Raw genomic sequence first — 14829 nt, forward strand, 5'->3', positions numbered from 1 at the left:
TGCCAGTATTACTAGAGATGTTTCAGAAGTATGGGATGGGAAAAATAGAGTAAGTCTTTTGTTTTTGCCAAATTTTCTCATAGATATTCTTTTTCAGTTCTAGAAATAGCTAAAAAAAATTTTTAAATAATTATAGTTTTATTAAGCCACTAGTAGGAAAGAAAATTACCAACATATATTTACTGGAAAAAAAAGACAACTTTCAAAGATGACCAAGTAGTTTACTACAGCAATGCTCAACAATGCTGGTTAGAGTAAGTCAGAAATGTTCTCATCTTATACAAAACCAACTCACAGTTTTCACAACCTTCTGCTACAAGTTCCAGGCTGGATGCAGAGACCGTCACACACAGCCACAGTGCACCCGCACCTACTGCACCTTTCTTTCAGGAGCTGTTGGACACCATCCTCACCTTTACAGTCTAGAGACTCACCAAAGAACTAACAGGGCAAAATCCACCCAAATCCAATTTCATCCAAAGGAAGAACATCACCTAAGCTATATTTATTGCTAACAACCTGATAACAGGGAAAGAAAATAGGCTCCCAATCGGCTCCACTTACCGAGGAGTTTCGCAATGATATAAAGAGCTTGTCCCCAAAGAAACAATTTCCCGTCACGGCCACAATTACTAGGAAACCGTTTCTGACTACCAGGGTTTCTCTTTTCATATTCTACAAAGTCAGCAGGCACGTAATAGTACTTTGGTACTACAGGATATCCTATAGAGTAAAATAAAATAAAATTTAATTTAGTTTAGAAGCAAGCATGTTAGAATACAACAAAACAGTGTTCTCCCCAAATTTCCCTTTGAAGAAACTGTGTGAACAGAACAGCAGGGACAGCGACAGGTTGTATAGGGGCAGATTCAATGAGCTACAGAGAAGTCTAACATTCTGGTCGTTTCAGATATTGCTAGGGAAATCCATGGGGGGAAGGTTTCTTGACTTTAGAACTAATCCAAGAGTATATTAGGCTTTAGACAGCGACATATGTGTATCTCCTATAACAACAAACACTTTTAAGTCAATATATACAGACATATGTGTATATGTATATGTATGTATAATATATGTATACATATGCACATGTGCATATATGTGAATATCACTGATATAGATGTGTATTCAGAGCAATAAGAGAAGTTATATTAAATGAAGTCAGTCTAAGAAGCATTATAAATGAGATACTATTTACTCTTTAGTTAAATTCCACTTCTGAGCCATTAGTTAGTGCAAATAAACCCCTATTTAAATATTAAGCCTGGGATTAAAGGCGTGCGCCACCACTCGGGAGGCAAAGGCAGGTGGATCTCTGTGAGTTCGAGGCCAGCCTGGTCTACAAGAGCTAGTTCCAGGACAGGAACCAAAAGCTACGGAGAAATCCTGTCTCAAAATTAAAAAAAAAAATAAAAATAAAATAAAAAATAGAAAATAAATATTAAGCCTGTCTTCTACCATTCAGTGTCCCTAAAGGCCAAAAAAAAAAAAAAACCAACCTTTTATTAAAACATATCTGTAAAAGATACATCCCTCAGCAAATAAAACTATTATTTAAAGGATATGTTCCTTGTAGGGTGCAGCAGATGATATTTTGTAACAGCAGTCTACAGTAAACTTAATTTTTGTAATAAAATTAAACAATAGCCTTGAAATTCTGCTGTCTTCTTCATCCATCAATTGATAGTGACAAATGTGTCTAAAGTCAGGAAAAGCGGTTAAGAGCTGTGGGGAAGACTGTGAACATTGCTTTGAACACGAAGCCAAAAAGCAGTGTATGTTAGACCATGTGTCAATGATCCCTTCCTGAACACTACAAGACCTGATTGTGGAAATTTCAAATATTCCACTATTGCACTATTTTTCAAAGAAGACAAGGAAATATTGAAAACACAAATATTGAAAACAAGTGGATATTGAAAAAAACTCCTTTTTAAAAATTAGCATTTATTTTTAATTTAAAAATGTTTGCTGTGTCGTGGTGGTGGTTCATCCCAGCACTAGGGAAGTAGAGAGAGGTGGATCTCTGAATTGGAGGCCAGGAGGTCTAGGACGGCCAGAGCTACACAGAGAAACCCTGTACTGAAATACCAAAAAAAAAATCATTCATAAACATTTCACAAGTTTTAACATTATAAGCATTGAAAGGGTAAAACAAAATAAGCAGTACTTTATTCAGGTATTCCTGGAAGCTTCTTCCCCTTCACCGGCTCACAACTCCATGTACAACAGGGATGAGCCCCAGTGCTGTGAATGACACTCCATGCTTTATGTCCAAAAGACTATGGATTTGTTTTGACTAGCACATCAAAATTCCAAACATGTTGACCCACATACAAATTTTTAAAGCTATTCTCATAAGACTATAATTCTATATAATTCTATTAATATTTTCAAACCAAAGGTATCCAGAATACTGCCCATGAGTTCCTTTGAGAAGTTTCCAATTAAGCTTTCTTTTTCCTTCTGGTATTTGATTGAAATGAATATATTCTTACCTCCAAGATTTGGCATTTTGATTATTTCTAAAACATTGAATCTATCTGCAAAGAATGGCATATTGGTACAAGGGCAAGCACTCAAAACTTAATGCTAAAATCCCAGATGTGTCTCCATAGTAGAGTCTCCTGCCTTCAGGCGAAAGCAGTCTTTGTAAGCAGCCGTCCTAGGGCCTGGGGCTTGAGGGTAACACTCACCCAGCCATACCATTTTTGATGACTTGGATAAAATCTGGCGCTTTATAGTATGTAACACTACACAGAACAAAGGAGCAATATCAAGAAATCACACAATTCTGTCTGTGTGCAAACTACGTTAGCATCACCAGAGCCATGACCAACTACATTCATGTCCATCCCTGTCATGCATAATGAACTTTTAAACTAAATTAAGAGATTATTCTAATTTCAGTTGAGGTCTCATTTATTTTTCAATATAACATATATATATATATATATATATATATATATATATATATTTGTGTTTTATAAAGGACTGATGCACACATTTTACATGAACAAGGGCATGCTGGTAGAAAGAATTCGTGATAAAGGAACTATACCTTCTGTGGTCTGATGAAGCAAAGGAGTCAAAAGGTCCTGATATTCCTTGACTTGTTGAAGATTACCTCTAAAAACACCTAAAACAGAAAATACAAAATCTAAGACTAGCCATGCTCAATAAGCATAGAAACACTATGACTTATAAAAATTTCTATGTCCTTTTAAAATGATTATGCCGAATCTTATATAAATGAAACATAAAATTGAAGAGAAATGTAAATAGGTATGACTTTTTATAGAAACTGATTTCAGAAAGTCATGTTAGCACTTAGAATTAAATATTGAATTAACTGAAATTTCACTATGCTTAAGCATAAATGTTATAGATATTCAATATTATGATCATAGTATTCATGACTTCTACAATACGCTTTTCTTTATAAGTGTGAGCAAGATACTGGCATCAACATTAAAGACTTCAAAGTGATTTTGAAAGTTCTTTAAACATGTGGAAGGCAAGGAGTAAAATCTAAGGTTGTCCTGACTTCCAGGCATGTGTGCACCTGCACTCACATGAATGCATGCACAGACATCATACACACATACATATATCATACAAATACTTCATACACACAGAGAGAAACAGACAGAAATTAGATCTGACATTGACTCAGAAAGCAGAACAACATAAAAGCAGAGTTACCATCGCTTAGGTCTAATCTATTGCTAAATGTAAGGAATCACTCACTTCAGCTGTTCTTTTAAGATTTTATTATTTTCACTTTGATGTTTGAATGTGGCTTATGTGCATGTTCATGAGTACATACAGGTGAACACGTATGTGTGTGCAGGTGTGTGGAAGCCGGAGATTGGCTCTGGATGTCTTTCTTAATCCCACTCCAATTCTATGAGATGGTACTTGAACTGAACCTGGGGCTCCTCCATTTGGTTAAGCTGGCTGGCCAACGGCTTCACGGATCCACCTATCTCTGCCTCCCAGCGCTGAAATTACAGCCACGTGCTTTTCAGGCAGATGCCAGAGATCCGACTCAAGCCCTCATACCTACACGGCAAGCACTTTACCAGCTGAGCCATCTGCCCAGGGTTCAGCTATTCTTTAAGACACGTGTATTCTACATCTTAAACTTCAGGATAAAGGTCACTTACCATCAATCATCATGTAAAGAAAAAATATGGGAAATTCACATTCAATACCATCAAAGAGCTAAAAGAGAAAATAAAACATTAAGATGTCCATTAGCAAATTAGAGCAACCCATTTTAAGTTATATGTAAGAAACTTATTTATAGCAATAAATTCAAGTTGAGAACAACCATTCTTTAAAATTTTTTTAGAACTCTTATTCAAAAGTTCATTTATTGAACTCACTAAAGAAGAGTAATTAAATAAACATATACTAACTACTCACTAACAGCCAGCATTAGATGGTGTTTCTCAACCTTCCTAATTCCATGACCCTGTAATACAGTTCTTCATGCTGGGGTGACCCCAACTATGAAATTATTTCATTGCTACTTCATAACTGCAATTTTGCTACTGTTATTAATCGTAATATAAATATATGAGGGATATCTGATATGCAACCCCCAAAGGGTCATGACCCACAGGTTGAAAACAGCTGAATTAGACAGAGCCCTGGAGACAAAAGTTAGACACTATGCCCGCAGAGGTGCACAGCATAGTGGGAAGACTGGCAAATGAATAAATAAGCACAGTTCAGCATACACTGACCATACACATACATTAGCAACATAGCCTGAAAAACATCTGGGTCTGTCTTGAGTGCAGAGAAGAGTTAGATGGCAAGAAACCAGCTAAAATGTAATGCACAGAGCAAACAGCAGAAACTACAGACTTGCAGAATCATAAAACATGTTAAAGAAGCAATCACGATTCATTAATTCTAGAATACAAAGGCATAAGCAGTAAAAGTGGAAGCCCAGCGGATGGGCAGGAAGTCAAATCAGGACTCGCACTGCGATTTGGAGGTAGTCATGAACACTGAGAAGGGTCAAAGTCTTTGTTACATTTATTTCCAGGCTGGGCAGCTGGCAGTACTTAGAAGTGGAGGAATAAGAAATATGGAAATCAACTCAAAGCCGTAAGAGCAATTCAAAGAGAAAAGGTGACACCCAGAACTACGTGTCTCAACTTTAGTACTATGGACATTTCGTGCAAATAACTCATGTGCGACACGGGCTAGTTTGCATCATTCTCAGCCTCCACTAATCTGATGCCAACTCAAGCAATAATAACAAAAAAATTTATAGATCCTGTTCAGTCTAGTTTGGTAACAAAAGTGTTCAAGGTTATGAACTACCGGCTTAAGTCAAGGAGTAAGACTGAAGAAGGGGGAAATATTAGGATTTCTGAAGAGGCTAACTCAGTCACATTTTGTGAATGATAAAATTGGTTAAATGGCTGGGGCTAGCAAGACGGTTCAGTGAGAGAGATTGACACTTGCTGTCAAGTCCAAGGGCTTTACTTCCACCCCCAGAGTCCACATGGTGGAAGTTGTCCTCTGATCTCCATATGCTCACTGTAGCATACTCATACATATGGGCACATGCATGTGTGCGCGTGTGTGCACAGACACGCCCAGTCAGTAAAATGATTAATTTTTTAAAATGTGGTTAAGTGACAAGAAGAAGCCTAGAGTGACTCAGATATGGGCCTAAATGGAAGCAGCGTGTAGGCCACCTAAGTGAAGATGTGTGTCTAAGCAGCAGGTGCACATGTGCGCAGGGCACCCTAGGCACACTATGAGTCAGGGATAGAGTACATCATTAGCAACAACAGCCGTGAGAGCTTGGTAGGAAGAAAAGCACAATGACAGTGGATCACAGAAGTAGAAGACGGAAACTGACAAGGGGAGTAGGGATGGAGGGGAAGACGTGGCCATAGCAACCAGAATACTCCAAAAGAGAGAACAGAGTTAAGAAATACAGACACCAAGATGAGAGAAGCAATAATCACTCTGACCCAGCCACTGAAACTGCCTGAAATCAGTCAAGAGCTAGGAGGAGGCAATCACAGTGTCCCAAGTCAGGGTCGCTGTTTTGTTTTGTTTTTTTTTGAAATTAATCTTTACAATTGTGAGTGAGCCTTTATTATAAAATTTCCCCTGAGCCCAGTACCTTTTGACAATGCAGTCTTTATAATAAATGCTTGACTTTGGTGTCTCTCATGAATGCTTTGTCAGAATAAAATGATAATTTCACAAGATTCTTCTTCAAACATGTTTTTATAGGGGCTGGAGATGGCTCAGTGGTAAGAGCACTTGTTGGTAAGAGGTAAGAGGATCTGGATTCGGCATCCACATCTGGATTCATTTGTCGCTCACAACTGTCTATAACTCTATTTCCAGCGGATCTGACACCCTCTTCTGACCTCCATGGACACCTAGCATGTATGTGGTGTACATCAATACATCCAAGCAAAACATTCATACACAGAAAATCAGATACAAAATTTAGGAAACCTGTTACAAAGAGTTTTAAATATCATCCTTTGTGGTACAATTGTGGAGTAGAGTTTCTTTTCTTTCTGTTAGACAAGGTCTTGCTGTGTCCCTCAGTCTGGTCTTGAACTCAAAGAGAAGAAGTTGAACACTTTCAATATTCACCTAATTATTTCTACGTCTGCACAACTATTAATATCCCTTCCCCATTATAACACAACGTGAAGTAGTTTGAATGTGACATTCACACATAATAATAAGCTCACAGACAGTAGCACTATTAGGAAGTGTGGTCTCGTTGGAGGATGTGTGTCACTGTGGGGAAGCTTCCTATGTTCAAGCCATGCCTAGGAGACAGTGGGGCTGATCTATTGGGAGCTCACCAAGGCCAGCTGGACTGTGACTGAAAAAGCATGGGATATAACCGGACTCTTTGAACATGGCGAGCAATGAGGGCTGATGAGAAGCCAAGGACAATGGCACTGGGTTTTGATCCTACTTCATGTTCTGGCTTTGTGGGAGCCTAGCCAGTTTGGATGTTCTCCTTCCTAGACCAGGATGGAGGGGGGAGGACTTTGGACTTTCCACAGGGCAGGGAACCCTGACTGCTCTTCAGACTGGAGAGGGGAGGGGGAGAGGAGTGGGGGAAGGGGGAGAGGAGTGGGGGGGAGTGGGAGAGGAGTGGGAGGAGGGGGGGAGGAGTGGGAGGCTGGGAGGAGGCGGAATTTTTTTTTTCTCAATTAAAAAAAAAAGAACCATCACAACCATGGCAACTCTTATAAAGGAAAACATTTAATTGAGTGACTTATAGTTCAGAGGGTTAGTCCGTTATCATCATGGTAGGGCATGGTGGCCTGAGGGCAGACATGGTGCTGGAGAAGGAGCAGAGAGTCCTGCATCTTGATCCATAGACAACTAGATGTGAATCGGATGAACTAGGGTCGCTGTTTTGAAAGCTTGTGAGGTAAGGCTGGATTGACAGCTGACAGAGCAAGGCACTGAAGGTAGGCTTTGGGAGTTATAATTCAGAGGCTTTGCTTCAGCTCGACTGCCCGAGAAGCACATAGTTCATGCTGCCAGAGCCATGAGACACGCCTTCCTGCCTTGGTGGACTGTATCCCTTGGACTAGGAGCCAGAATTACTCTTTTACCACATAAATTGTTTCTATCTCCAGTCCTGTAACCCAGTAAAATAACTAATACACTAGGTCTACACACAAAACACAAATCACGCTTTTTAGGGTGACGGTTATAGACAGAAGACAGAAGATGGACAAGACTAAGCACTGAGGGAGGTTTAGTTGTATCTTTAGTTAGAGGCATTAATATGTTTATGCCAAAGGAAAAATTAAGTCGGGAGAACTAAAAGGGAGGGAAGGTAGAAGTGGGGAAGATGAGGAACAGAGTCATATGCCCTATCAGTGAAGAAAATGCTCAGTGGGCTTCCCAAGAAAATGAGTAAAAAAAAAAAAAAATATATATATATATATATATATGTGTGTGTGTGTGTGTGTGTGTGTGTATGTGTCTGTATCTATGTAATATTTCTCCATATGTAATGCCTCAAGAAAGAGTGATGACATCTTCTATGAGGTATGACACACAGAGGGTAAGCACTGATGAAGGGAAAGATGCAATGGAGGCTGCCACACAGAGACAAGGGGTTAGCAGCAGGAATAAGGCAAAGAACTGAGAGCCGGTGTCCAAGGTTGGTTTGCTTTTTAATAGGGGCTGTTCTATAGGATCACACAGCAGAAATGACAAGAATTGCAAGCAGTTACAAAACTGAGTCAGCATAGGGATCCTGGATTTGGGATGGCATGCACTCAGGCTGTGGCTTCCTCTAGCTGTAACCCGCAGGTGGAGGAGTACAAGCTGTTTTGTTTTGTGAGAGTGTCTCTCTGTGTAGCCCTAGCTGGCCTGGAACCCACTATGTAGACCAGATTGATCTAAAACTCACAGAGATTGCCTGCCCCTAAGTGCTGGCATTACACACGAAACACAATGCCTGGCTCAGAGTAATAGCTTTAATGAGATCATTTGCTTAATAACATAAAAGCAGATCACAGATAGAAACAAAACCATGTAAGAGAAATAGGCAAAAGACTGAAAATGCTAAAAGAATTATTTAACCAATGAATCCATGTGGCCCATGTGGTGAAAAGCATTAATACTGTTTGAGCAGTTACTATGGATCAAGCCCAATTCTAAGCATCCATACATAAAATCATCCAACCCCCAGAAAAGCTCATGGTATAGGTGATATTATTTTTAGCAATAAAAATAATATTTTTATTTATTTGTTTTATTATTTGTTTATTTATTATGGAGCAGGATCTTAAATCAAGAAGTCAGTCTCCTGGATCTGTGCTTTCCACCATTTGCATGTGCTAGCATGGACCAGTTTGTGGTACCTTAATTTCAGCTGGTTTGTAATAGCGTCTGTTGGGATCTTCTAGTGATGTTCTGTACCCGTCTCTCAAGAAACGTTTAAATCCATATTTTCCTTTTAATTTTCTGACCACTTTATCAAGTGTCTGGCTGAAGAGAACTTCATCGTCCAAGGCAAAGGCAGGGTAACTGATGCATGGGAGCAGGGCAGCGTCTGTGTTCTAGGGACATTAAGACAAAGAGACTGCTGTTTTAAAAACAAATAAATAGATAGGCAGATAAGAAATAAAGAGACTGTGAGTGTCTGTGGTGATGTGACCAACACGGTACAAGAAGAATCATATCAAAGTCAAAACCCTTATCAAGTGACAGCTACCTTAAGACAGACAGAAGTTTCTATGATGTGTTTCTGTAAGCCTGATAGAACAGATAACACTTTATCCATTAACAAAATGAATTTTCCAGCTTCAATATTAGGCTGTAACTTAAAACTTATAACTAAACAGAATGTAAAAAATGTAATACTTATTACCACAACTTAGTTAGTACAGAAATTTGCCTACAATAGCGAAAAGGAGAAAACTAACAAAAGGCCCAATAACTGAGTAAATCAATAGCCATTAGAATTTACATTACAGAAGCAATTAGCTTCATATTACAGAAATTTGTTTATTGAATGGAAACATGCTTGCCCATAAAAACCACTAACATAATTTGTAAGGCAAAAATTATGTTCACTAAAATATGTGGAAATGTATCAGAATGTTGCCAAAGACTATTTAAATGGTAGGCTAAATGGATAGAACATCATTAAATAAACAGATAATACTTTATTGGTTTTGTATTCATTACAATCTGGCATTACTCATATAAAACAGTTAACTATTCTACTTGGTGTAGTTTTTGAAGGCAAAAACCATAAACAATCCCTGGGAAAATATACAGTCGGTACAAGAAGCATACAGATGTTCATTAGACAAAGAGTCAAACGTGGTCTGCCGCTGTGCCATGCTGAAAATGAATTTTTTATATCCCATTATTAAAAAAAAATGCTTCATTTGTTAAAAACAGAAAAACAATGTCTATTTTTCTGTGGTCTAACAAAAGACTCAACGGACTGGACAGGTCCGCCTAACTGTTCACTTCCTGCCCAGCATCAGAGGCTAGAGAAGGAGACGTCTCCACTGCATCGCCTTATCCTGCATGAACTCAGCACTGCAGTGTGCGCTCTTGACAGGCAGATAACAGCACAAGAACTGTAAAGGAGAACACATTCTAGTCTGCGGCACATCATCTCACATGAGAGCGTGATTCTCGGGGTAGCAGTGAGCACAACGTCTGCCTGTTGCGATTGTGAGCGTCGAGATCCACAAATATAACTGACCAAGAACAGCCCTGGAAATCGAAAAAGAAACACATTTCAGAGAATTATAAACCATGTGGTATTCTTTCTGTGAGAAAAGACATTTAAAACACTTTTTATCACTGAATGTAACTCTGTAAGAGATTATTAAAGATTAAATAAAATATTATTATTATTATTATTATTATTATTATTATGCTTTACATATAAATAGATGCTTTGCCTGCATTGTGTACCACATGACTGCCTGGTGCCCATGAAAGCCAGGAGAGGGCATCAGATCTCCTGGAACTGGAGTTACAGACAGTGTGAGCATCTATGTGGCTGCTGGGAATTGGACTTGAGTCCTCTGGAAGAACACCCAGTGCTCCTTAGACATCTCTCTAGCCCTTTATTTTCTTTTTGTATGCTTTCAATATTTCCTGAATTTCTCGAAACAATCATATAATCATTAGATATTATTTTAATATTTTCCTCTTTTCTTATAAATCATGTTTTGATCTTATAAGTTGTCTAATAAATACATTCATTTAAATGAAGAAACAGTATAGCTACTATGATGAGATAAATCAAGAAATAACTTTGATAAATAAATCTGACTTGTGAACACCTAAATAATTTTGATTATATTATCAAACTAAACAAGTTCAGGTAACAATCCAGAATTATGTATAAAAATATGTTATAGTACAAAGTGATGATAGGAGAATCACAAGTAACAACACTAGCAACTCCTCTTCATACTTCTCATGGCTGGCTTCATGAAAAGCCACTTGTGGCTAGGGCTATCCCTCCAACTGAAGATGACAAACCCAGGCTCAACAGAGCAAAGAGAGAAAATCCAGTCTTCCACAGAAACCCATTTAATGAACAATTAGGCTATATAATTTCCCTACACTTAAAAAATACTTTGAAGAACAAGAAATTTGAATAAAAAGACATACATAAAAAATGCCAATTGATCTGCAGCATTTAAGAAAAATTTTGCCATTTAGACATTAGTGCATTTCATAGTCAACGGCACAGGATAAATGAACATAACTTTAATGGGAAGATGAATATTTTTAAAACAAATAAAGGATACTAGAAAGACTGCTTCCATTACAAAAAAAATACTCAAAAAATAAATGAGAAAAAACAGACATCATATATTTTAGGTTGTTTTAAAATCACATTCTAAATCTCATCCCAATTCTACCCAACACCAAAGACTCACACACTCTGAAACTGTAAATCCTGGACTCAATCGCCTGACTGAAATTTCTAGCCTAGGCGGACCAGCCAGGAAATCCAATGTCAGACTCACTAGTTAGATATGCTTCCTGTTAACTCATGTTCTCTGTGAGCATTATCTTGTAAAACAGAATGATTCCTCATTCAGAGCACCATCTTCAACAAGTCTCTAACTCTGGTAATGACTTGATAAAGGATGAGTGAGGCCCCCTCAATAGCTATACTGCAGCTGAACAGTCGTGGGCTCCCTATGTTCCTACTGGCTTTAGAAGGCATTGCTAGTAGCTGCTCCAGTCAGAGTACAACATATTCACTGTGACGTAAGCAATAATGAATTTGAACACTGCTCCAGAACACACAACTGACCCAGTTGCAATTATTGTTGATTATATGAGAACCCCACAACTGGCTTGGGTGGGAAACTGGCACTAAGTCCCTGAGTCAGGGAGAGAACCAAGGATCAAAGCCGGAGCCTGAATTCTGGCAGAAGCAGCAGCAAGCAGACAGAAGGAAGTAAATGGGTTAGGGGTCTGTGAACACACGAAACGACAGGAGCTAACGTATCTGCAGGCCAATAACTGTCTGTCTGGAATAGGACCTTTAAAATATATAATCTATGAAAGGATAATTTCAAACAAAAAAAGCAAATTTGGTAAATTTCTCTATTATGTGATAAAACAGTAAACTACTATTTTCTGGCCACAAATAAGTAACTTAGTTATTTAAACTCATCAAGAATTTGTTGTGGTCCCAGTTTTTATCTGCCACTCTTGAAGACACATGCCTAAGGAAAAATAATCTCATGAGGTGACACCTCCTAACACTGAGATGGAATATCAGTGAACTCTACATTTGTTTAAAAATATCTATCACGGGAGTGGGGGGATATCTATCACACTATAGGCATCATGGCCCAGATTTCTAGGAGGGGAGGAAACAAAACTCAAACTATACAAGAGCTAGAAGCAAGTCTTTCAAGTCACTGAGGAAAGCCCTCACAGAATTATCACCCGCACATTTCAAAGGGATGCAGATGTGTGCTCTGTTTTGAATCTGCAGAACATGAGCAATCTGTCATCACCAATTACAGATTCTGACCTAGCTGCATTTGTCAGGCTCTTGCCTCCCACAAATAAACACAACAACAGGAAAAGACGTGTTATGGGAATTAGTTGAGAGACCCTCTTAACTCTGGCCACTTGATATTTATTTTATGTGTATTAGTGTTTTGCTTGTATGTATGTTTGTGCCTCATGTGTATGCCTGCTGCCCACAGAAACCAGACAGGTTGTCAAATCCCCTAGAACTGGAGTTATAGTTGGTTGTGAGCTGTCATATGGGTGCAAGGATTAGAACCTGGCAGAGCTCTTAACCATTGAGCCTTCTTTCCAGTCCCCAGATTGATTTTTTAGCCTCTGCTCCCTAAAACCACAGCTCTGTAGCTATGTTGACCCTACCCAGAGCCTCCTTACAACTAACAGCTCAATCTTTCTGTTCAAGTTAGTATCTGCCATTGCTTGTTCTAAACAGAGACACAGATGACTGAACTTGACCATCACCATGGACATGAGCTTTAGCAGCATGGAGGGCTGTCCTCTACCCTTCGGCCTCATGACCAGAACAAACACTTCTGAGACTACTGAAATACTTGTTGATCTGATAGTTTCTGTTTCATTTTTCACTTTTTCATGTACACTTTGGTACGTCAATTGGCTGCTTTTAGGTTTTGTCTCACCTGACAGGCTTTTATGACTGTCTTTTTTCTGTATCTGTTCCCATTACTACTTGTGTGGCTAAAGGAAAAAGACCTAATTTGCTTCTATTTCTACCTGCAATAACAAATGAATAGCTCATTTAGTAACACTTAACTATGTGTTATGTTAAAAAACAGCCATGTTCTTGACTGCAGTTTAGAATTCCTGAGCATTAAAACTCTAGGGCGGCTATAGCTTCTTTTATACCAGGTCAGGAGGAAGCCTAGCTGTCATGACTGCTTTTTGAATTCCTGTAATGTTTCTAATGTGCACACAAGATTGAAAACCACATTCAGAAGTAATATTGACAGAACATTTATAGCTAAGACTCAAAATGCCTGGTTAGGCAGGTTTCAGAAAGAGTTCAGCTTTGCTAATCAGGCAGGGACAGCAGTCACAGGGACGGTGTGGACATTCCTGGAGAAGAGGGGCGCTGGGAAACAGCATCATGGCCTCAGGTTCTTCAAAGGAAAGTACACCGTGACCAAAACCAAGCCAATCACTACAGCCCGGACACTCAGCCTGACTCATTTTCTCCTTGGCAGCCTAGGCAGGTCTGACCTTTCCAAATTGCTGTTATACTAAACGCTTCTGCTTTAACCCAGGAAGCCTTGAGAAACTCTAGAGGAGTCTTGGTTCAGCCCAATTTGTTAACTTCCTTATCAGGCTTCCTTTTCTGACCACTTTAGCAGAGCCCACTGTCCCTGGGGTCAAGGACATCACAATAAAACTCACAGAATCAACTAAACTGGACTCACAGGGCCTCACAGAGACTGAACCAACAACCAGGGAGCCAGCATGGGGCTGATCTGGACCCTCTGCATGTATGTTACAATTGTGTAACTTGGTCTTATGGGACTCCTAACAGTGGGTGCAGGGGCTGTCTCTGACTGTTCCCTGCTTTGGGACCCTTTTCTCCCAACAGATTGCCTTGTCCAGCCTTAACAGGAGAGGAGGTGTCTGGTCTCACTGCAATTTGATATGCCATGACTGGTTGATGTTGATGGGGGTGGGGGGCTGCCCTTTTTTGAAAAAAAAGGGAGGAGGAGTGGATAGGAGGGAAATGGGGAACTGCAGTCAGGATGTAAAAACAAACAAACAAATAAAAAAATACCACTACCATCAAATGGAAGTTAAACCTTAATTGGCAAATTATTTCAAAGCAAAGCTGCTCGAGCATGGGCGGCCACATACATTTCAGATAGTCATAAATTTTAAGGAAATGACTTTGATAACAGACAGTAAAATTACATGAACATGCAATTAATCAATTAATTTTTTTTACCTGGTTTCCAAAGAGGTTAAATCCATTAATTGCTTCTAAGGCTGCTTTTGCTAAACCAACAGAGCTAGAGAGAAGGAAAAACATTGTTTTAATTTTATTTTTTATACTAATCACCCCTGAAAACTGTTTCGAGGTTATCCTTGACTTAGATTCTACCACTGAATGGAGCAATTTTATTTCCGTTCATGAACCCCAGAAAGAATGGTGAACTTGGGGGTGAACCTCGTGCAGTCACCGCCCAGCTGGACATTCCTCAGATCAATGGAACGTGCTCTTCGGATGTCAATTCTGAGCCTTACACCAGGCACCAGAATTTTGTG

General features: G+C 39.1%; 1 protein-coding gene across 5 annotated transcripts in view; it reads right to left on the reverse strand.

Annotated features, from left to right (window-relative positions):
* Phkb (phosphorylase kinase regulatory subunit beta) overlaps positions 1-14829 on the reverse strand; it is a 176979-nt gene that overhangs the window by 79189 nt on the left and 82961 nt on the right. For all 5 annotated transcript variants that reach the window (XM_041649591.1, XM_041649589.1, XM_041649590.1 and 2 more), the window contains 6 exons: positions 14510-14573; positions 10174-10269; positions 8898-9095; positions 4170-4227; positions 3062-3139; positions 565-723 (listed from right to left, as the gene is read on the reverse strand). In XM_041649591.1, the coding sequence (XP_041505525.1) occupies positions 565-723; positions 3062-3139; positions 4170-4227; positions 8898-9095; positions 10174-10269; positions 14510-14573 (653 nt within the window). The remainder of the gene's footprint in view (positions 1-564; positions 724-3061; positions 3140-4169; positions 4228-8897; positions 9096-10173; positions 10270-14509; positions 14574-14829) is intronic.

The sequence above is a fragment of the Microtus oregoni genome, unplaced genomic scaffold, assembly GCF_018167655.1.
Source record: "Microtus oregoni isolate MIOR12 unplaced genomic scaffold, Mior012 000004F_ref0000308, whole genome shotgun sequence".
NCBI lineage: Eukaryota > Metazoa > Chordata > Mammalia > Rodentia > Cricetidae > Microtus > Microtus oregoni.